This window comes from Callospermophilus lateralis, chromosome X, assembly GCF_048772815.1.
Source record: "Callospermophilus lateralis isolate mCalLat2 chromosome X, mCalLat2.hap1, whole genome shotgun sequence".
Taxonomy (NCBI): Eukaryota; Metazoa; Chordata; class Mammalia; order Rodentia; family Sciuridae; genus Callospermophilus; species Callospermophilus lateralis.
Window position 1 is genome coordinate 39,251,408 of NC_135325.1, and position 24,568 is coordinate 39,275,975.

General features: G+C 41.9%; 1 protein-coding gene across 2 annotated transcripts in view; it reads left to right on the forward strand.

Annotated features, from left to right (window-relative positions):
- The first annotated feature begins 511 nt into the window (after window positions 1-511).
- Gnl3l (G protein nucleolar 3 like) overlaps window positions 512-24,568 on the forward strand; it is a 34,732-nt gene continuing 10,675 nt past the window's right edge. Inside the window, exons 1-13 of one of the 2 annotated variants that reach the window (XM_077107736.1) lie at window positions 512-604; window positions 2,674-2,745; window positions 12,664-12,704; window positions 14,009-14,116; window positions 15,388-15,504; window positions 16,275-16,358; window positions 16,528-16,663; window positions 17,678-17,781; window positions 20,113-20,257; window positions 22,474-22,561; window positions 23,053-23,227; window positions 23,322-23,464; window positions 23,767-23,903. In XM_077107736.1, the coding sequence (XP_076963851.1) occupies window positions 2,727-2,745; window positions 12,664-12,704; window positions 14,009-14,116; window positions 15,388-15,504; window positions 16,275-16,358; window positions 16,528-16,663; window positions 17,678-17,781; window positions 20,113-20,257; window positions 22,474-22,561; window positions 23,053-23,227; window positions 23,322-23,464; window positions 23,767-23,903 (1,297 nt within the window). In that variant the 5' untranslated portion in view covers window positions 512-604; window positions 2,674-2,726. Of the gene's footprint in view, window positions 605-2,673; window positions 2,746-2,863; window positions 2,943-12,663; window positions 12,705-14,008; window positions 14,117-15,387; window positions 15,505-16,274; window positions 16,359-16,527; window positions 16,664-17,677; window positions 17,782-20,112; window positions 20,258-22,473; window positions 22,562-23,052; window positions 23,228-23,321; window positions 23,465-23,766; window positions 23,904-24,568 lie in introns of those variants that run through there. The other variant, XM_077107735.1, reaches the window with a different exon arrangement.

A 24,568-nucleotide genomic window follows, 5' to 3' on the forward strand; every position in this document is an offset into this window, starting at 1 on the left:
TGGGAGTGGCTGCCTCTGGGTTCATCTGGAGCCCTGTGAACTGGGAAGGTTGTTGGGAATTGCTAACCCAATTCATTTCAGGTGGGAAATTCTCGGCTAGACATGTGACCCAGGCGGCCATTTTCTCACACCCTGCCGGTCGCCATCTTCCAGGCAGACAAAGACAACCCCCTCCCCTGCCTACATCCGAGGCAGGCTGAGTTATTTCCTGACCACTAAGATTTGGGAACATGCTGATTTAATCCTAGAGAGAGTCCGGTATACAAGATTCTGTCTTACAAGTAGGTTACATGACCGTAGGAGGAAATCCGATGATTCCCCTTACCATTTCCCCGCCTCCGTCCCCACCCCCGCTATTTCTTAACCTAAGAGGCAGTCAGGAGGCGGGGCCGGCGTGGGGGCGGGGAAGGCACCGGAAGGTGAGAGTAGATAATTTGAGACCCCGCCTCTGAAGAGGACGCGGAGCGGGCGGAGCCGAGCTTGGCTACGGAATCACGCCTCGCGAGGCTGAGATCCGGAAGTCGGAACCTAGCCGTACAAGCGCATGTCCTCCGTCCTGGTAGTTGTGCTACCCTCTCCTCTGTGATCCCCGCCGGAAGTGTAGGTAAGAGACTATTCTCCTCTTTTCTCTTGGTGAGCGCTCACCCAGCCGGCAGCGCCATAAGGATCGACTATTTGAGGTGAAACCAGAGATGTCTGCCAATTTGGAATAGAGAGGTAAACGGCTGGCTCTCTTCCAGAGTAGAAAGGCCCGGAAGGAGGACAGGGATAGTTCCGCACGTGGACATGAGCCAAACTGAATTCTCGCGGGGTTGAGGCTTTGCTCCACCCCATCTAGAAAGGTGTAGACCCCGGACGCGCTGCGGAGAGGCACAGACCTCACTTGTGTGGAAAATCGTTGATGGCCCTCCGCCCCTCGCGATAGTGAGACTCCGTTTCACATTACTCCCTTCGGTGTTAGGTGGACATCAACCCGCCAAAGGTGTGGCGACATCGTCCCCACCATATAGGGACACAGTGGCCAATACAGGGCTGAGTGGCATAGACCTCTCCTGGTTTAAGACACACATCCTAATTGAGGCACCTCATCCCAAAGGACAGGCTTTGATGTATCTCCGAACCATTATTTCTGAGCTGAGAAACGTGAAGAGTTAAGGAATCTCTTTCCCTGATGTAGACCCAGTGACCCACGCAAGTCTCCACTTCTGCTGAGTAACAAAAGCCCCGCCCCCACTGCACTGCTGCAGAGCTGATAAGATCACCCCTTACTGGAGTGGTTAGAGGCACAGGCCTCAGCAAAAGGAGAACCTTGCAAATTACTCCTCCTTCCTGTGCTAGAGGGAGTCCTAATTGTGGAGAATTAAACCCAACCTCTGCACCATATAGTAGCGCTGATTTACTGTATTTGTAAAGGCCTACCCCAAAGTGCCTCACAGCAAATATGAACAGATGTTAATATATGAGGAGGTCGTCAGTGGAGCCCCTCGAGGAATCCCCAGCTAGGAAGACTCAGATTTTTATCCCCTCCTTGTAAAATAGACACAGAGACCTCCTTCCAAGGACTTATAATTAAATGTAGCCAAGGGAGAGACCTCACTAGAGCAGAGGTGCAGTTCCCCCACCCTGTAATGGTAAGAGGTAGTGAAATCACCAATCACCCTATAGTGCAGTGCACATAGGCTTCCTCCTCCTTACCCAAGGTTCAGGAACTCAGATTCATTTCTTCTCACCCAGGGTAAAATAACAAGACACCCCCTATCTGTCAATATATGAAGAGATAGATGCCCATAAAAGTTCCACCATCCATGAAAGGTTTCAGAACAGCCCCCTGCAGGCAAGGTGTATATCCTACTTGTTCAAAGCTGCACATTTTCCCTCTATTAGTTTGGTACTAATGTCATCTCATGGTGAAATCAGGCATATCAGTGCTGCCGCACAGCCCTTTCCAGGGTAGAAAGACCTAGAACCCCTCCCCTCTCTTCCTAATAATTTGGAGATACATTCAATTGTACTTCTCTCCCATGTAGCAGAAGTGCATTCAGCCACTGATGGTTTCATATTTCTCTGCACCCCAGAGTAGAGGGACAGATGACAGCTCCCCTGAATTGATAAGGTGTACACCCTAGTCACACATGCAGGCACAGATTTCCCTGCTCTAAAATTTTGCACTGACCTCATTCTCATGGACACATAGATAAGAGGCCCCTTTTCCTCAGAGTAGACTCCTGGAATCTATCCTCACCATTACTTCTCCCAGGGTAGTAGATGAGGGACGGGGCTTCCTTCTTGGGAAAAAGAAATATCACCCCAATTCATGAAAAAAACAGACATGCCTTCTCCTCTCCCCTCAGTGTGAAGGGGTTTACTCTAGTCCCTTATTTAGGGTATAATATTACAAAATGGAGGAATAAGGATCGAGGACCCCATTCAATCCATTGAGATACCAGCTCCACTCAGGAAAAGGGTCTCAGATATACCCCTCCCTTTGGATAATGTGACACTGTGTGTACTCAGCCATATTAGAACCTAGTTCTAGGAGAGCCTCTTCTCCCAGCATCTATAGTTGTTAGGGCTTTTTAATCACATTCTCTGACATTTCATTTTACTTTTAGGGGGCTTGGGGCATTGTGGTTCCCAGGTCTGTATAAATTGCTTCTTCTCCCATTCTGATAGGAAAAAAGTGGGCATATTTGGAATTACCCATTTTCAAGCTGGACTGATACATCATGATGAAGCACAGACACAGTGAGTTTTTTTTTTTTTTAATTAACCCCTCCCAATCTTATGCTTTTAGTGAATATTCATAGAATTTCATAGTGACTTTTAAAAATTGCTCAGTATTTTCCAGATCATTCAGAATGTGTGTAAAATGTGGTATAATGGCTGCCCTCCTGACTTCCTTGTAAGAAATGCTTCCCTTATCCACCATTCCCTTTTTACAGGTGAGAAAACTGAGGTTCAGCAAGGTTAAGTGACTTGATCTTAGGTGAATGGCAGTAAATACTATATGGCACTGCCTAATATGCCTAATATTTTTCTTTATGAGTTATACCTTTAAGTTGGTATCATAAGTTGTACCAGTGGTTAAGAGCATAGACTCTGGAGCTAGACTGGGTTTGAATCTCAGCTTTCTCACTTACTAATTCTGTGACTGTGGGCAAGTTACTTAACTATATTCTCCTTATCTACAAAATAGAAGTAATTAATTATGGCATCTACCTAATTGCAATTATTGTGAGGATTTATTTTTTTTTTTTTTGAGATGAGATCTTGCCATGTTACCTAGCTCGCCTCAAACTTCTGGGCTCAAGTGATCCTCCTGTCTCATCCTCCCAAGTAGCTGGAAGCTTAGCATAGTGGCATATGCTTGTAATCCCAGTGACTCAGGAGGTGACTCAATGGTTAAGTGCCCTTGGGTTCAATCCCTAGTACCAAATATAAATAAATAAATAAGCAAATAGATAAATAAAATTTAGTCTTTTTGTTTCTCTTTGGAATTTGGCCTTTCAGAGGATGCATATACTGTGTTACCCACAAATTGTTGTCTGGCTTCTCCTGACCTTTGGATTTTTCTTTTTCTTTTTTTGGTACTGGGGATTGAACTCAGGGGCACTTAAACACTGAGCTATATCCCCAATCCTTTTTTGTATTTTTTATTTTGAGATAGGAGTTTTGCTAAATTGCTGAGATTGACCTTGAATTTGCAGTCTTCCTGCCTCAGCCTCCCCAGCTGATGGGATTATAGTTGTGTGCCACCACGCCTGGCTAGGGTTTTTCTTAACTCTAAAATAAGTCATGTGTACAAATTATTATTCTTTGTGCCTTAGGACTTTCTGCCTCCCCTCCCCTCACTCTTCAACTGAGTAACTATTGCTTTTCAGATTTCAGCTTATGCATCACTTCCTCTGGGAATCCCTCTCTTGTTAACTTCCTTCCTTGATTTCCACTCTGTGCACCCAAAGAAACTGGGCCTATTGACCAGGGTTGTCTCCACCACTGTACTGTTGACTTCTCATCCTTGTCTGATTCATCATTGTGTCCCAGGGGCCTGGCATGATGAGGCATAATTTGTATAACATAATGTATGCCAGGAAGTAGAGTGACTCAGTTTGTAGTGCTCATTCAGTTCCCTCTCCTACCATGATGTATGAAGCCTAGAAAGAGAAGACAAATATGTCACACAGACTCCTGCATAAAAGAGAAGTGCACTTCTGGGCTTCGCTGCCTTTATCTTGCCATGGTCCACAAAGAAAATGACAACATTTGGATAACACACTTGGTGGACTGGACAAGAATCGTGCAACCATTGTACAGTCTATTGATCCTATGCACCGGTGGTTCTCTATTCTGTGTGAATCATGGCCCTGCCTATGTAGAGCTTGGTGGAAAAAACAAATTTCAATATATTTTCTTTATAAGATAATAAAAATTTTATCAAAAATCAAACTGTTAATATCAAGAACTAATATTTATAAGTAGCACAAGAACAGTGAACAAAATTAATTATTCTTTATTTAGCAACATCTACTACCATATAATTAAAATACTGATAATGATGAAAAAGACAATAATTAGGTGGTTACAATAAAGTCATATCTTATAAAATATGTACATGTAGAAATCTAGACAGTTTAAAAAATGAGGAAATATTGTATGGAAAAATTATTTGGAACAAGAATGTTGTATGGAAAGACCATTAGATGGAAAGATTTTCAAGATTTGTTAAGTGAAAAAAAAAGCAACTTATTGATAGAATAGAGTTATAACTTTTTTTTAAAAAAAAATAACCACTGTTAAATTCTTTTTTTTAAAAAGTTTTTAAATTGTCAATGGGTCTTTATTTTATTTATTTCTGTGTGGTGCTGAGAATTGAACCCACTGCCTCACACATGTGAGGCAAGCACTCTGTTGCTGAGCTATAATCCCAGCCCCACAGTGTTACCTTTTATGGGAGAAAATAGAAATAAGAATATATGTGTATATTTGCATAAAGAAACTGAATAATGCCCAGTAAGATGGTTTCTTGAGACAGTGAAGGGACTGTAATGGATAGGAGCAAATGTGGGAGAGAAGTCTTACATTTTTATTTTTGTGTTGCTGGGGATTGAACCCAGGACTTCATATATGCTAAGCAAATGCTCTACCACTGAGACATACCCCTTATCTGAAAATATACTTTTGATTTTGGAGCTGTGTGACTATTGTTAAAAATAAAGAATGATGGGCTGGGATATAGCATGGTGATAGAATGCTTGCCTAACATTCATGATTCCCTGGGTTTGATTTCCCAGCTCCAGAGAGAAAGAAAGAAAGAAGAAAAATAAAGCTATACAACTACATTAAATGGTAAAAGTTAAATTGAGTATAAAAACTTTATAGCGCACACAAAACAGGACTTTCATTGGTAAATTGCAACTAAAATTAGCAGACTAACTGGGATGATTACTGGGAAAGATGAGGGGGTGGTGCTGTGTTCTGAACTGGGCTTACATAGTTAGGACCCAAATAATAATAATAATAATGATTAAATCTGGAAAGGTAATTGAGGAATCCTATAAGGAATGTTCAAATACATTTTTTCCCCTCTGGTACTTGGGATTGAACCCAGGGGTACTCTGCCAATTAGCTACATCCCTGGCCATTTTTATTTTTTATTTTGAGATAGGGTCTTGCTAAGTTGTCATGTCAAGGCTGGCCTAAAACTTGTGATCCCCTGCTTGAGCAGCCTGAGTGACTGGCATTACATTCTTTTGGTGGAATTACATATCAAATCCAGGGTCTTATGTTTGGTAAGCAAGTGTGCTCCTGCTTAGCTACATCCCTAACTCAAATATAATTTTTTTTGTAATACTTGAAATTGAACCCAGAGAGTCTATACCACTGAGCCACATCCCAGCCTTTTTTTTTTTTTTTTCTTTTTAAATTTTGAGACAGGATCTCACTAAGTTGCCCCGTCTGGCCTTGAACAATCCTCCTGCCTCAGCCTCTGGAGTAGTTGGGATTACTGGCATGTACCACCATACACCATGAAATAAAATCATTTTTATTTTATTTTTTCTATCTACATTTATTTTATTATAGGGGTACATAATGTTTTTACAAATTTATACTTTGACACAATGTAACAATGACTCAGAACAAGCTCCCCTCCTCCCTCCTCTCCTTGCTCCCTTCCCTCCCCTCCTCGCTCCCCTCCCTCCCCTCCTCCTATCCCCCTGGTCCCTTTCCTCTACTGATATCCCTTAGATTTTCATGAGACCCTTGCTCCCCTCCCAGTGCAATTTTTTTTCACATCCATCCATCCATCTGTCTGTCTGTCTATCTATCTATCTATCTATCTATTTATTTATTTTTATGTGGGGCTGAGGATCGAACCCAGGGCCTTGTTGCATGTGCTAGCCAAGCGCTCTACTGCTGAGCCACAACCCCAGCCCCTCCCAATACAATTATAGGTACATGTTTGAGTGGTTATTTAAAGGGGAAGTATAAACACACACACACACACACACACACACACACACACACACACACACGGCATTGAACCTGGGATGCTTTTTGCACACTGAACTGCATTCCAAATTTACGATTTTTTTTTTTTTAAAGAGAGAGGGAGAGAGAGAGAATTTTAATATTTATTTTTTAGTATTTGGCGGACACAACATCTGTTTGTATGTGGTGTTGAGTATCGAACCCGGGCCACATGCATGCCAGGCAAGCACACTACCGCTTGAGCCACATCCCCAGCCCCCAAGTTTCCGATTTTGAGACAGGTTTTTAATATGTTGCTGAGGGCCTCACCAAGTTGCCGATACTGGCCACAAGCTTGAGATCTTCCTACCTAAACCCTGCCCCCATGCACCGAGATTACAGTTGTACACCACTGTGCCTGGCAAAAGGGGAGTGTTTCATTATGTTAAATGCTTACGACCATCAGTTTTATTGGTACAGGTGTATAATGTTGACAGGTTGTTCAACAAACACTGGCAAATATATCCCAGTGAGGTGATGGAAGGGCAAGGGAATTGAGGCTTTGTGTGAGAGCATGATTATACTGATAGAATGTGGAATGTTAGTTGGACAGAGGTGGGGGTGACTGAAGAATAAAGAGCTAAACAGATGGTTCATTTCTGTAGAAAGTTATATGAATTTGAAGATAGGAGAGAGGGATATCTGTGACTGCTTGTAGAAGTCTGAGCAATTATAGGTGATGTCTCTATAGGTATAACCAAATGGATGGGTGGGTGAGTGACTGAGATGGAGTGGAGATACCTAGAGGTGAGGATGTCAAGGAAATGGGAAAACCCAGGTTATTGGAATAGTTACTCAGTCATCTTCAAAGTTATCCAGGTTGATGGTGACACAAACTGGGTTGAAAGTAAAGCAGTGATCCAGGTACTTTAAATAAATCAGGAAAAGTGACAATTAGGTGACAGATACTGTAGCAATGTGGGGTCCTCAAAGAGCAGGGTTTAATCCTACTTTTTTCTTTTTCTTTTTAACAAGAAGTAATAGTTACAGACTGACAATTGTAAGTCTGGAGGACAGGTCTTTTACCTACTGGCCACAAAATAACAGTGTTCCAGACAGAAGCACCACTTTTTGAGAGGCCTGCAAGTGAAGCATTGTTATTGAGAAAGTGAAGTCTCAAGGCAGGAGGTTGAGGAATGTTCCCAAGGACAGGTTGAAGAATTAGGGTAGTGTTGATCACCTCCATGGGATTTTTACTCAATAATTTCCATCTGTCTAACTTCCCTGGAAACTGAGTGCCTGTGCTGGCTGGATACAGGCACACAATGAAAGAAAATACATCACACTGAAAAGAGAAAAGCATCTGCTTCAGAGGGAAAAAGTAAAGGGGGGAACAGTGAAGATGAAAAGGGAGCCGTGCTGTCTCATCACTCCCAGTACTGCAGCACTCATGAGCCTCTGTATATTGGTTTATTTTTATTATAGTGGTACATAATGATGTTTTTATATTGAATCATGTGGCGTTTGATGACAGGGTAGAGGGAGAATGGGATAGATGAAGTCAGTGCAAAGGTGGGTGTACAGGGTATAGGGGAAGTATAGGCACCTAGAGCGTGGGAAATGAGGGATGAGAGATGAATGAATGGAGAGATCAGTTTTAGAATATCCATGTAAGAGTTGGTGGTTTTTGGCCTAGATGTTGGATATAGACATTGAGGCTCAGAGCTTTTTTTTAAAAAAAAAAATCTTCAGCCTGGTGCATTGGTGTACATTTATAGTCCCAGCTCCTTGGGAAGATTGCTTCAGTTCAGGGGTTTGAGACCATCCTGGGCAAGATAGCAGACACTTCATCTCAAAAACAAGCAAATAGAAACAAAATTGTTTAGGGTCATATAGCTATGCAGTTGGTGAGCCAGAATAAGTACTGCCATCTGCCAGCTGCAATATTGTAGCTATTTTCTTTCTGAAGCTGTTGATAAACCAATATACAGAGGCTCCTGAGAGTGCTGCAGTGGTGGGAGTGATGAGATGGCACCCCTCCCCTTTTCTCTTCACTGTTCCCTCCTTCACTTCTTCCCTCCGAAGCAGATGCTTTTCTCTTTTCAGTGTGATGTATTTTCTTTTGCTGTGTGCCTGTATCCAGCCAGCACAGGCACTCAGTTTCCAGGGAAGTTAGACAGATGGAAATTATTGAGTAAAATGGCCAGACCTGGTTCATTCCAATCCTCACATTCTTTTTTGTTGCAACATGAGTACTTTGTAAGAAAAGGAGACATGGTTTCTGTTTTTGTTGTATATTTTTTTTAATAGGGAAATTCAACATATATTCATTATGGTAACTAAATTATCTGGTCGAATTTCTACGTATATTTGATCAAATTTCTACTATTTTATTTTTATTGTTGATTTCCTCTTATTGCTACACTTGTTTGTGTTTTGCTCAATTGATAAAGTTTTAAAATAATCCTTCACCATCAAATTATACAGCTTTTGCCCAATAATGGAAATGATTAGGAATGTGAAGAGAGAACCTACAGAATGGGAAACATTTTTGATAACTACTCTTCTGACAGAGGATTAACGTCTATAATATATAAAGAACTCAAAGAGCTTTACAACAAAAAATCAAATAACTAAAAATGAGCAGATGAATTAAACAGATACTTCTCAAGAGAAATAGTGATGGCCAACTATATATGAAAAAAATGTTCAACATCATTAGCAATTAAGGAAATGAAAATCAAAACTATACTTGAGATTTCATGTCATACCTGTCAGAATGGCAGTCATCAAGAATACAAATAATAATAAATGCTGGAGAGAATGTGGAGAAAAAGGAATACTTTTATGTTGTTGGTGGAATTGTAAATTATAGCCACTATGGAAATCAGTATGAGGTTCCTTCAAAGGCTAGGTATAGAACTGCCATATGACCCAGCTATACCACTCCTCAATATTTATCTTGAGTAATTAAACTTATCATACTATAGTGGTACATGCATATTCATGTTTAAATAGCATAATTCACAATAGCCAAACTGTGGAACCAACTCAGGTGTCCAGTGGTTGAATGAATAAAGAAAATGTGATATATACACACAATGGAAGCAAAATAAGTCAAACTGAGAAGGTTAAGTGTTGAATGTTTTCTTTCATATGTGGAAGCTCAGAAAAATAGTGGCAAATCTCATGAAAATCAAAAGGAGATCAGTAGAGGAAAGGGATTAAAGGATGAGAGGTGGGAAAAAAATAAATAATCCTACCCGAGTAATTAAAGTTATATTAGGAATTAGAAAACATAATTAGGGCTGGGATGTGGGTCACTGGTAGAGTGCTTATGTAGCATGCATAAGGCACTGTGTTCAGTTCCCAGTATTGAAAAAAAGACAAAAGCATAATTAAAACTGTATTTCTCTATCATGTTACAAAGTTAAATAATAGCTTTTTTTGGGGTATTGAGGATTGAACTCAGAGGCACTCAACCACTGAGCCACATCCTCATCCCTATTTTGTATTTTATTTAGAGACAGGGTCTCACTGAGTTGCCTAGGCATCTTGCCATTGCTGAGGCTGGCTTTGAACTCATGGTCCTCCTGCCTCATCCTCCCCAGCCATTGGGATTATAGGCATGTGCCACTGTGCCCAACAATAATAGCTGTTTTGATACTATCTTACAGAGTGAAGCTTTTAGTGTGATTTCATGTTTAGATTTGGGTCCCACTTAGATTACAGGCATGCACTACCACACTTGGATGCTTTTTTAAAATATTTTTTAGTTGTTGATATACCTTTATTATTTATTATTTATATGTGGTGCTGAGTATCGAATCCAGTGCCTCACAAATGCTAGGCAAGTGCTTTGCCACTGAGCCACAACCCCAGCCTCAGGATGCTTTTTAATCTTGATCCTCCGTGTGCCTTTTCAATCTGGATCCTCAAGCCTGTTTTTGATTTAAGGAACTTTCATATATTATTTAAGAAAGGTATTGTGTCTCCATTTGTACCTTTTTCTCTTCTATCTCCTTTTTTTCATTATAATTTCCATTTCTTTTGGATTTTTTGTTTAAAGTAAGCTCTCTCCTTTAGTCCTCTAGCTTAATATTTTTTTCTCCCCCATTTCTTATTGGTGTTATATATACTGATGGTATTTGTTGTTACATATTTGTGCATGCACACAATATACAATATAACTACATAATTTGGCCAATATCACCCCCAGCACTTCTCCCTTCCTCCCCATTCCCCACCCCTTGGACCCTTTCCTCTATTGATCTCCCTTTGATTTTCATGGGATCCACCCACATCTTTCTTTTCCTTTTCCTCTCTAGCTTCCACATATGAGAGAAAATATGACCCTTAATTTTATGAGTTTGATTTATTTCACCTAACATAATGTTCTCTAGTTCCATCTATTTTCCTGCAGATGTAATGATTTCATTTTTCTTTATGGCTGAATAAAATCCCATTGTGTATATATACCATGTTTTCTTTATCTGTTCATCCATTGATGGAAACCTAGGTTGGTTCCATAGTTTGGCTATTGTGAGTTGTGCTGCTGTAATCATGGGTATGCTTGCATCACTAGTATGATGAATTTAATTCTTCAGGATAAATACTGAGGAGTGGTATAGATGGGTCATAGGTGGTTCAATGCCTAGCTTTTGAAGGAACCTCATACTGATTTCCATAGTGGTTATAATAATTTATAATCCCACTAACAGTATAAAAGTGTTCCTTTTTCTCCACATCCTTTCCAGCATTTATCATTATTTGTATTCTTGATGACTGCCATTCTGATAGGTGTGACATAAAATCTCTGTGGTTTTTAAAAAATAACTTTATTTATTTATTTATTTATGTGGTATGGAGGATCGAACTCAGTGCCTTACACATGCTAGACAAATGCCCTACCATTGAGCCACAACTTGAGCCTCTCAGTGTAGTTTTGATTTTCATTTCCCTAATTGCTAATGATTTTGAATGTTTTTTCATATATTTATTGGCCATCTCTATTTCTTCTTTTGAGAAGTCTGTTTAATTCATTTGCCCATTTATTAATTGGGTTATTTGATTTTTTGTTGTAAAGTTTTTGTATTCTTTATATATTATAGGTATTAATTGTCTGTCAGAAGAGTATTCTAGGTTAATATTAATTTGATGGTTATTGATGTCCATTCTGTTTTCTACTACATCTATTACATTTCTATTCAATATCAACTTTTGGGAATCTTTTTTTCCCCCAAGACTTAGTCCTACACATTCAAGAAACTTCTCTAGTAACAGAAGTTCTCCAGTAACTATAGAAATGATCCCTTAAGTTTTAGGAATCTTTCTCACACAGTTCCTTTGAAGTATCTTCTTGAACTTCCTTAGAGATTTGCAGTAATATTTAAGTTCTGTTTCCTGTATTAACTCTGCTTCAGTGTGAACCACCCCATATGATAGTGGAGCCTGTTTTTTTGTGTGTGTGGTAATCTCGAACTGCTCATACATTTGTATATATCTTGACCTTCCAGAACCTCCTCCCTCTCTAGGAATTCCTTTGACCCCCTTGAAAGTGGTGAGAATTAAGGGAAATCATTTTTCCCCAGGAGGCCAGCTGTGAAGGGGATGACAGATGGGACTTCTCTTTGAAGTTGGGGAAAGGCCTCTTAAGTTCCTAAGGCATGGTTGGAGAAGTGGTAGCTCTCTCTTTCTTCGATCCAAGGGAGGCAGCAGTTTAGTGAGTAGGTCAAGTCTCTTAGAGGCAATGGCCAGAGCAGAGCCAGCAGGAAGGGATAGTTCTCTCCTCTCATGCTGAGGGCATTTTTGCAGGATTAGCCTGCTGGGCATCCTCAGATCACCTTACCTTGCTTCTTGCTCCCTGATCTCACCCTGACTCTGAAATTATTGAGGTGCCCCAAACAAGGAGATTGGCACTGGAGGCTTGTAGTCACAAGCACACATTTAGGTAACTACAGAATTCTCTGAAAATTTGTTTGAGTTTACATTGAAATAACTCTCAAAAAACATTATATCCTATATTTTTTTGATACTGTTGTTACTATCTGCATCTCTGTCTTATGCTGAATCTAGATAGATACAGTGTATGAGGGTTTTTAGGTTTCAGTGTGGCCTGACCTTGATTAAGGTGTGACCAAATTTGGATAGATGTATGATGATTCCTTCCTTTGTTCTTTTTTCCTTTTTTTGCAGAAAATAAAAAGCCAGGTAAAGGTTCCAAAGGCTGTAAGAAGGTAAGTTGGCTCCACAATCATATAGGGTGGCTCACACTTAAGGTATGCCCATTATTGGAGATCAGGTCAGTAGATATTGGCTGACTCTGGACAGAGCACCACATTGGAATTAGTTGACCTGGCTTTTGGTGGCCGCAGCAGAGATTCAGCAGCATATAGTAAGTTCCCACTATAAGCTATACATTGCTTTTTATGCTTGATTTACGTTGGTTGGGATTATTGTCATTCCCATTTTTTAAAATATATTTTTAGTTGTAGATAGGCAGAATACCTTTATTTTATTTATGTATTATTGTGTGGTGCTGAGGGTCTCACCCAGTGCCTCACATGTGCTAGGCAAATGCTCTACCACTGAGCTACAACTCCATCTCACTCCCCATTTTTTAAAAGTGCTGAGGATTTAACTCCGGGCATCAGTTCATGCTGGGAAAGAGCTGTGTTGCTAAGCTGTTATCCCCAGCCCTCATATCTGCTTTCTTTATTTATATTTTATGGTGTTGGGGATAGAACCCAGGACCTTGTGCCATGATAGGCAAGAGTTCTACCACTGAGCTATATTGCTACCCCAGTTCCATTTAAAAAAACTTTTAATGTATTTTTTGTGGTACTGGGGATTGAAACCCAGGGACACTATATAACTGAGCCACATCCCAGCCCTTTCTTTTTTTAATATTTTTTAGTTGTAGGCAAACACAATATCTTTATTTTATTTTTATGTGGTGCTGGGGACCAAACTCAGTGCCTCAAGCATGATAGGCTAGCGCTCTACCTCTGAGCCACAACCTCAGCCCCCATCCCAGCCCTTTCTATTTTTTTTTTTTTTAATTTTGAGACAGGATCTTGCTAAATTGCTGAGGGTTTCTATAAGTTGTTGGCCTCAAACTTGTTATCTTCTTGCTTTGGCTATCTGAGTAACTGGGATTACAGACCTGAGCCACCATGCCTGACTACAAACTTTAAACCACCCTCCAGAATCATATTTAGGGTGGCTTTAAACAGAATGCTGGGTGCTGCCCCAAAGCTTCTTATTTAGTAGGTCTGGTATGGCATTTAATAATTTATATTTCTACCAAGTCCCCTGGTGCTGCTGTGGTTGGCCCAGGGACCACATTTTGGGAACTACTTGTCTAGAAAGCTTTTCCCTTGGCCTTGGTAAACCTTTCCAGCTGCCCCTGCCCCTTTCTTTCCCTCCTTTCTTTCCCTCCAGAGCTATAGTCCTCTGAACAGTTTTAACCTCTGTGGGTGATTTCTTTGGGTTTATTTTCTGTTTGATTTTTTTTTTTTTCTTCTTGTGTGGCGACCAGCCTATAAAGCAAAATGGAAAGAAAGCAACTTCCAAAGTACCCTCCGCTCCCCAGTTTGTTCATTGCAATGATCATGCCAGCCGGGAGGCAGAATTAAAGAAGAAGAGGGTGAGCCCTTCTTTACCTTGGGGGAGTGAGAGGGCCTGGTTTAAATGCTGGATCTGCAGAAGTATTGAGTGGAAGGGTAGAGGTGAGAGATGTTAGGATTCTTGAGGCTGTTTGTGGATGGGGAAAGTGAGGGAGGGAGGTTACCTTGATATAGGATTTAGTGTTTCTGTTTGCTGACTTCCCCCTCATGTCCCGATCCATTACTCTCTGGCTTATATTCCCACTTTTCCATGGAAACCACCCCTGTTGGCTTCCCCAGTGCCAACCTTCACGCCATATTCATGGATAGCTTTTTTCTCTCATCTTAGTAGAATTCTCAGCATTTGAGACCATGCTTTCCTTGAAGCATTCCCGATTTTGACTTTGACATCCCACTCACCTGAATGTTTCCTTCCTCTCGACCAACCTTTTGCATTTCTCTCTTGCTGCTCTTCTTCCTGCTTTTTTGTTTGCTTGCTTGCTTGTGTGATTTTTGAGACTGGATATCTATGTTGCCCAGAGTATCCTTGAAATCCTGGGCTGAAGGGATCTACCTCCTTTATCCTCCTGAATAGCTGGGAATACAGACCAGCACCATTGCATCCAGCTTTTTCTTCCAACTTTTAAAATGAGGTTATATCCCAGGACCTTGTCCTTTTTTCTTGTCTGGTCTTAAGTGATTCTTCTCTGCTTATAATGCAGTCTCTTAGCTTCGCATACCCTCCTTTTCTTTTTCTTATTTATTTATTTATTTTTTTGTGATACTGGGGATTGAACCTAGGGGTATTCTATGCAATGAGCTACATCCTCAGCCCTTTTTATTTATTTTTAAAAGTATTTTTCTAGTTGTAAATGGGCATAATACCTTTATTTTATTTATTTTTATATGGTGCTTGGGGATTGAGCCTAGTGTCTCACGCATGCTAGGCAGGCACTCTACCACTGAGCTACAGTCCCAGCCTTAACCCTTTTTATTTTTGAGACAAGGTCTTTCTAAGTCACCTAGGTTGGGTTCAATACTTCTGATCCTCCTGTCAGCCTCACGAGTCTCTGGGATTACATGTGTGTGCCACTGTGTCCACTCTCTTTTTATTTTTCTCTACCACTGTCTCCTTCCCTTCATTTCTCCAATTTCTTCCTCTCAGGTACTCTACTTCCTGCTGTTCTGTCTGCCCTCACTCTGCCCAGTTTCTCTTACCTCTGCCATGTAGCACTATTTACTCTGTCATCCATTTCTCTCTTAGTATGTAGATCTAGTCAGCTCTAGTCCTAGCAATCTGTTCACTTGGTAGGTTGAGGAGATGAGGGAGAAGCAGCAGGCTGCCCGGGAGCAAGAGAGACACAGACGCAGGACCATTGAGAGCTACTGTCAGGATGTCCTGAGACGCCAGGAGGAGTTTGAACGCAAGGTAAGAGAGCAGCCTGTGCCCCTGGGTGGGATTAGTGTGGGTTTGCTGTCACACTGCAAAAGGGACAGGAAGGGTGTGAGGTTGTTGGAGAGGAAGAAAGGAATAAGTACAGAGAGGAAATATTAGGGACAGGGAGGGAGGGTAAAAGGGAGATAAGGGGCCATTTTGAACCTTATTTCTGACTAGGTATCTCTGGAGAGCATCTCTCTCCCAAACTTGAGCCCCAAACTGCCAGTGATGGTAGGGTTGGGGGCTTGGAAAGGTGTGATGAGTGGAGGGGGTACAAAAGAGGGAGTAAGAGTATAAGGGGGAGGGTTGAGAGAGAGAAGCATATGGGGGGATTTCATTTTCCTTCTGGGCCTTCTCACCGCTTTTCTGGCATCTGTTCTTGATTCAAACACAGAATATGCAATTACCAACTCCTGATATATAGTGCAGATTTTGGCTTCCCAATTCTATATCTACCATAGATTGTTTTCCTCACATCCCTCCCTTACACTCCACTGTGCATGCTCAGGCGTCTGACTGGTGCTCAAGTATATGCATACACATAGCTAAACACATGCACCATGTGGTTCTGTTCATTCTTTTTCCAGTTTTCAACTGTGTGGGTTGGTCAAAGTTACTTTTAGGTGGACTGAGACTGACATGGCTTCCCCAGCCTCCTGTGATTTCCAAAGCCCTTGAGCATATACACTTCTGTACTCTGTGTCTTTTCCCCCTTCTCCTTCCTTCTTTCCCCAATCCATTCTCTTTATTTTCTCTTTTAGGAGGAGGTTTTGCAGGAATTAAATATGTTTCCTCAGCTGGATGATGAGGCTACAAGGAAGGCTTATTACAAGGAGTTCCGTAAGGTGCAGGGATCCATTTCTTAAGACCTTTTTGGGGGGGTCCCAATCCATTTTCATTTCTTTTCCATTTCTGATTTTTCCTGACTGAAACGGAGACCTTTTCTTTCATGAGCCTACATGACTACTGTCCATTCTATTCCCTGCCTTCATCCCTCTGTCCTCTGCTGTACAGGTAGTACAATACTCTGATGTGATTCTGGAAGTCCTGGATGCCAGAGACCCATTGGGCTGTCGGTGTTTCCAAATGGAGGAGGCTGTTTTGCGGGCAGAGGGCAACAAGAAGCTGGTCCTGGTCTTGAACAAGATTGGTAGGTGTTTGGCTGGATTGAGTAAGGCAGGGAAGGGGTCAGCCTTCTTGAAAGACTAGCTCATACCAGATATAGATCAAGCAACACATTGGTACTCATAACTGTCATGCCAGGTAGAAATTCTTATTCAGTATTCAAAGCCAGGAATATTGTCTGAAGGTACACAAATACATACACACACAAATGAGTGTAATGCAAGGTGGACGTGAAGTCAAAGGTCACCATTCTTGCCATTTTTGAGCCATTTTTATGACTTGACAATCCTGGAGAGCTCTTCTCTTCCCCAAACTGGAACTCAGATTGGAGTAAAAGAGCATATGGACTGAGAAATCATTCAGGTTTGTGTCTCATCCTACCTGTGTTATTTTCTCTTGAGTTATTAGACAAGTCATGTCACTTCTGAGATCTCCTATTTCTCTGTTTATAAAACGGGTCATGAATGTCCCAACCTGACAGGTTTGTTTGAGGGTTAATGTTTGGTACATGGTCAGTACTTCACAAATGATAGTCTTTCTTGTGATAGTTGTTATTTTTCTTTTTACAGTACTGGAGTTTGAATCCAGGAGTGCTCTACCACTGACTACATCCTTAATACTTCTAGAGAGAGAATTTTTGTGCTAGGGGAACACTTTATTAATTTTTGTACCAGGCACTAAACTTATTTTTTAAGGGTACTCTACCACTGAGCTATATCTCCAACCCTTTGAGAAGGAAAACAGCCTTTGGCAGGCCTCTGGCACCTTGGGCACCTTGACTTGGAAGGAGGCCATTTGGGACCAAACAACTAGTTTGCACATTTTTTCCCTGAGCGAACAGTTGCCTTCAGGGAGGGCCAACTGGTCCTGTAGACCAGACTGTCCTTTGTGACTCCCATCTGGAGACTGGGCAGGGACTGACAGAGCCAGTGGAGAGACCTATTGGCAGGAGGTGGACCTACCCTTCGGATATGTCTTTGGAGTGAGTCATGGAGGTGATGTTCTCCTTGCCAACCCCATCTGTTCCTATTTTCCCCAGACCTGGTTCCTAAGGAGATTGTGGAGAAGTGGTTGGATTACCTTCGTAATGAGCTGCCAACGGTGGCTTTTAAGGCCAGCACCCAACATCAGGTCAAAAACCTGGTAAGTCTGGGATCAGGGTATCTGTCCTTTTTCAGGGTAGCCTAGGACCAGGGTTAGGGAGTTATGATGTGGAATGGGTCCTTTATCCCTTTAGTAATTGAACTGTGCCTTCAATGTTGAGCCTTAATTAGGATCCCATTTTTGTGTTTATACATGATGTGGAGTTTCATTGGTTGTGTATTCATATATGAATATAAGAAAGTTATATTTTTCTGTTAATCATATCATTAATATAGAAATACATTTTTTATTATGAAAAAGTTACAGAAACATTGGTTGCTTCTAGAGAGAGAATTTGGGTGCTAGGGGAACTTTTTTTTCCCCAGTTTTGCACCAAGCATTAAACTTAGTTTTTTAATACCTTTATTTTATTTATTTTTTATTTTTGTGTGGTGCTGAGTCTTAAACCCAGTACCCCACACATGCTAGGCAAATACTCTACCACTGAGCCACAAACCCAACCCAGGCATTAAACTTAGTATTTTTTGTAGTGCTGGGAATGGCACCCAAGGCCTTAAGAATGCTAGGCAAGCACTTTACTATTGAGCTACATTCCAGGCCCCTAGTTTACCATTTTTCATTGTTAGGGAATTTGTGGAAGTACAGATTATAACATTCTCCTTGGCATGGAGGCAAGTATTGGTGTGGGTTAGGTACTGAGAAATGGAGTCACTGGGTCATACATAGGCTTTGTGCATTTTGCATTTTTCACAACATAGATGGAATTGCTTTCATAATGGCTGTCACAGTTTATCTTCCCACCAGTGGGGTAGATGAATAGAACCCCCTATATCTTTTTTAAATACTGGGTCTTGAACCCAAGATTATTTTATCTAGTCTTCCTATTTTTTTTTTTTTTTTTTTTTGAGACAGGGTCTTACTAACTTGCTGAGGCTGACTTCAAACTTGCAATCCTCCTTAGCCTCCTGAGTCACTGGGATTATAGGCATGCACCACCACACCTGGCTCCCTGTCCCCTTGCCAATACTTAATAGTATTAATGTTTTTATTTATTTAAAAAAATTTTTATAGATAGACACAGTACCTTTATTTGATTTGATTTTATTTTTATGTGGTGCCAGGAATTGAACCCAGTGCCTCATTCTTGCTAGGCAAGCGCTCTATCACTGAGCCACAACCCTGGCCCCATGTTTTTATTTTTCTATTGTAGGCATGCCTGTTTTTATTCCCAGGGACATGTGATTCTCAAATCAACATTTCCCAAACAGAAATCCCTATATAAACAGGGTTAATCTATGTTGGATTTATTTAGATAACTTTGAACTTTTATGGCTTTGAGAAATATGTTGTCTCATTTATAGTCTTTTGACCTTTTTTTTTTTTTTTTCACATGGGTTTGTGCTGTTAGTGATCAAACCCAGAGTCTTGTGCATGCTAGATAAGCAGTTTACTACTGAGCCCAATTTTGTGGCCGTTTTGAAGGCAAAGATGTTTTGAACAGTTGTATTCCAGCTGGGCATGGTGGTGCAAATTTGTAATCCCAGACAATCAGGAGGCTGAGGCAAGAAGATTGCAAGTTTGAGGCCAAGGCCAGCAATTTATTAAGACTCTATCTCAAAATTTTAAAAGACAAATAGGACTGAATGTGCTTCTCAGTGGTATAATGCCCCTGGGTTCAATCCCCAGTACCTCAAAAAACAAACAAATGAAAGAAGAAACCTGTTGTGTTACATTTGTATTCTACCTTAAGGATATGCCAGATAGGCTTTTTGAACCTATTTCTTATTGATGGATGTTTAGTTTAATTCTAACTTTGTGGCACTAGAAACAACGTTGGGGTGAGTAAGGGATGAAGGAAAGGAGGAAAGGCATTCTGGGCAGAGGAGGTGGTATTAGGAATAAAGATGTGGAGGCTGGGATGGCCTTGTCTTGTGTGAGGTGTCAAGGGAATGTAGTCTGTGGTTCAGTCACCTCCTCATCCCTGTAGAGGCAAGGAGGGCAGGCATTCTTGTTGTGCACATGAGGCCTAGAGAAGGGAAACAGGCTTTGCTTGAAATAGGCCTATGAGAGGTAGAACTGGAACTCAAAACGTGGCTTGTCTAGAGCCAGGATGCCACCCTGCCCCCTTCTATGGGAAGCAAGAAACATGTGAAGTCAGAATCAGAGACAAGAGAAATCTGGAGATGCAAAGACAGTGGAGGGGAGTGGTAAAGAGTAGGTGTTCAGTACCTGTCAGAGAAGCCCTCTGTTTTAGGCTGAGGAGTTTGATGATCACAGGGACTTCCTGAATGTTTCCCTCTAAGTTGAAAATCTGGACTCAGATTTCATCTGCTACCTGATGCCTCTTCTGTAACAGCCCTTATTTTCCAGAATCGGTGTAATGTGCCAGTGGATCAAGCCCCTGAATCGCTGCTAAAAAGCAAAGCTTGCTTTGGAGCTGAAAATCTCATGAGGGTTCTGGGAAACTATTGCCGCCTGGGTGAAGTACGCACCCACATCCGTGTGGGTGTCGTGGGTAAGGCATGGTGAACAGTCTGGGGTCTAGGTTCCTTCTTTGAAGAGGGATTTCATTGGGGAAAATATGCCTTTTGGGGGAAGAAGGGAGTGGTTCAGAAAGGGTTTTCTGAGCTGTAATTTGGAAAGGTGGACATGGAAAAAGCACGTTCATAGTCACCACAGTGTATTGAGTATTAGAACCATGGACCACATACGTAGTGCCAAGCTTGGAATTATTATCATCTCATCTCGTCAGAGCTGTGGGAAGGAGGTGTTACTGACTCTCTTTTACAGATGAGGACACTGAGACCCAGAAAAAGGAAAAAAAAAGACTTGTGGAGTTAGCCCAGTGCAAGACAAGGCAGGGCTGAAGTTTAAACCAGAGCTTTTATGGAACCCAGGGTACTGAGGGAAGGATCATGGGAAGGGACTAGGGAAATCATGAGAGACAAATGAAGACAGATCATCAGGCAGAGAAAGTAAAGCCAAGATAGAGAAATGGAGAGAGAGTTGGACAGTTGAGAATGTATAGATACATATACTTGAATAGACAGAGGAAGATGCAGAAAAATAAAACAGGAAGGCCAGATGGCAGGGTTGGTGGAGAATGAAAGAATAAGACAAATTTAAATGACAGAGGGATGCAGAGAGAGAGGGATATAATGACCAAAAAGAAATACCAAAAGGGACATTGAGTTAGATTTGTGTGTACAGAAACCTACAGAGGGAGGCATAGGAAGGATAAGGACACCCCATGTATATAGAGTGCAGACATAATACCCAAAGAAAGAACATTCAGGGATGAAGGCAGACTCAAAGAGAGATATATAGACACAAAGAAACACACACACACACACACACACACACACACAGAGACTTGAGTACACATATATATCCGTAAACACACACACACACACACACACACCTACATGTGTGGAATCTTGTATACACCTAGCAGATGCACATCTGGAGACACAGAGGGGCCAATGCATGCAGACCAAGCCTTTTCCACATGTACTCACCCCAACTCTGTTCTCTTAAAGCAAATAGAGTCATAGGGTAACACTCATGTGCCTAGATACACTATAACCCTCTAACACAATTAGAGTCATCAGGAAAGAGATACATGAACATGTCTATGATGAGACAGATATATTCATGTATCTCTCTCCCGATGAGACAGATTGTATGTGTAGAGAGAGAAACACACACAAACACACATAGGCTTAGGGAGATACCTGCAGAGATAAAAAGAGTTACAATGAAACACATTCAGGAAGAAAATATGTAGAGGAACTCATAGAGAGGAGGCTTCCATGTCTTCAGCCCCTTCTAATTTTGAACCATCCTCTGATTCTTACTCTGGGCATGGGAGTCTCTAATAACCATCATTTACCTGATTCACCTTAGGTATGGTCAGAAGGAGGCTGACAGAAGTTAGCATAGAGGGAATTACAGAGAGGCAGAATTGGTGGGGTGTAGAGAATCAGAAAGAACTATGGCCAGAATGAGAAATAGATGCTTAGATACAAACATACACAGAAAAAGAAAAAGAGATGCTAGAGAAATAGACTGGGAAAGAGACAAAAAAAAAGCACAAAACAGTCATATTTTGGAATGAGAATCACTAAGAGAGGTGTATAGAAACCAAAGCACATATATGAGAGAGTAGTCTACATATGTAAATTCATGCACATGCAGAGAGAATGGTGAGAATGAGAGACCCAGGGAGGAAGAAACAAGCTATTCACAGGCTGAGAGCAGTTCACAGGTGCCTAAATACCAAAAAAAAAAAAAAAAAAAAAAAAAAATTCACAAGAAAAGACAGCTGCACAAAGAGACTGGTATCTGGAGAGACCCCCTTATACCCCAGGGCAATTACACAGCAGAACAGATGGCCCTGTGTTTTACAGACGTTTCTTGATGTCCACCTTCTGTTGCATTGGGCCTGTGAGGCCTTGAATTGAGCTCCTCTCCAGGCTGGTTGTGGGTAGGAGGTGGATGTCACATCTAGAGAGAAGAACACATTTAGTGAGCATGTCCACAAAAGGAAGAGAGGAAGAAAAGCCCTGTAAGGGTCTTGATCAGAGCCTAGAGTGGGAAGACAGGAGGCCAGGCTCTGTTTTTGGCTTCTCCATGGCCTGATCACTGCTCCTGCCAGGCTTCCCTCACAGAGTCTGACTTGATGTTCCTGAGGGTCATTTCTACCCTGAGTCATCTGCTGCTACTTTCCAGGCCTTCCCAATGTTGGGAAGAGCAGCCTGATCAATAGCCTGAAGCGCAGCCGTGCATGCAGTGTGGGAGCCGTTCCTGGGGTTACCAAGTAAGCACCTGCTTCTCTACTTCACAACTTCTTAACACTAAAGTTCCCTCAAACTCCTATTCCTTCAGCCTTATCCCTTTCCTAATTTTGATTAGGAAATCCTCTGATTCTTTTCCTGGGCGTGGGAATCCCTCATTTTCCTAGTACCCCCAGGTGTGGGACAGGCACCCTGCTGGGTCCTTCTCATTAGTTCCTCATAAGAACAATGCAAGATTGGCTACTCATGAGTTGCTCGGGTGCATAGATGGAGCAACTGAAACCCAGAGAGTCAGAAGCATACTTATGGTTCTGCAGCTTGGTCCCCAATGACAGACACTGAATTTTAGAATCAGCCCAAGGTCTATAGGGCCCCAGACCCCATCAGCTCTACATTTTTCAGCTTCTGTAAGACACCTTCTCCTTGCTCCTTTATCCCCTCCCCCACCTCTCCAGGCTCAACCTTTATGACTAAATGTCAAGCACATGCAGTTTTTTCTTCTCTCCCACCCCAGATTCATGCAGGAGGTCTACCTAGACAAGTTCATCAGGCTGCTGGATGCTCCAGGCATTGTCCCAGGACCCAACTCTGAGGTGGGCACTATTTTGCGTAACTGCATCCATGTGCAGAAGCTGGCAGATCCTGTGACCCCAGTGGAGACCATTTTACAGCGCTGCAACCTGGAAGAGGTACACAGCAGGTCCCCCGGTGGATGCCCTACCCTACCCACTACAAGAACTATTTTTTCTTCCTAATGACTTCTTTTCTTCCTTCCTAAACCAGATTTCCAACTACTATGGAGTTTCTGGGTTCCAGACCACTGAGCACTTTCTGACTGCAGTGGCCCACCGCTTGGGAAAGAAGAAGAAGGGAGGCTTATACAGTCAGGAGCAGGCTGCTAAAGCTGTCCTAGCTGACTGGGTGAGGTGAGGAAGGGACTGAGCATGAGGCCTGCTGGGAGTCTGGCTCTACAATAGCTCATCTGTGTTTATCACAGCTGGTGTGACTACCTGTCCTCTATCCCAAGGCAGGGGAAAACCAAGGCACGAGGGCATGTTGTGCTTGGGACATTGTGCCAGTGATTATCCAGCAACTCATCCTGTTGTTCAGAAGCCACTCTGGGTTTTCTTGTCCCTTACTGTTTCTGGCTTTTGAACTCATCCTCTTTTTGATTGATCATTATTTCTCTCAATAACCATCATCAATTTCCTTCCACCTCTCAATGCAGTGGAAAGATCAGCTTCTATACACCACCACCACCCACCCACACTCTACCAGCCCACCTGAGTGCTGAGATTGTTAAGGAAATGACTGAGGTCTTTGACATTGAAGATACTGAGCAGGCCAATGAAGACACCATGGAATGTAAGTATGGATAACTGGTTGTACTTGGTCTTCTCCTGATGGTGCCACACAGACCTGATGGCAGATCCCACTTACAATCTCCTCTTCCCTGGTTCTCCTACTTGTGTTTTGTACAAGTTTAACAAGCTCAGCCTAATTTCTTTTCCTGCAAGGTAGAGAATTGTAATCTGGGCCAGGGGGGGGTGGTGGTGGTGATGGTTGTGAGCTTTTGTTAGGTGCAAATTCTTATCTCTTGGGACCTGACTTGGAGTGGGTTTAGATGTTCCTTTCAAAAGCCCTTTGTCTAGTGTTGCTATAGGCTTTTCCACCACCATGGCAAATGTATTCCCAGGCTTTCCTTCTTAATGCCCATTGGCTGGTGAGGTGTCTAATTCACAAAATGGTAATGTTTGCCAAAAGGCACATAGACAGTGGCGTGCAAAGGTAGCCTTGGAACCAGCTCTACTGCCCTGTTATCTAAGACACCCAGCTCTGAGTAGCTAGGTGGCTGAAAGGTTGAACTGCCTGCATTCAGTCCAAGCTTTGTTTCTTATTAGCTATATGAGGCTGAACAGTTATTTCACTTCTCCCTGTATCAATGATGTCATCTGTAAAATAGTGACAACAGCACCCATGGTAAGTGATTGTAAGGATTTATTTACTGTGTAAAAGATAGCTAGGGAGTG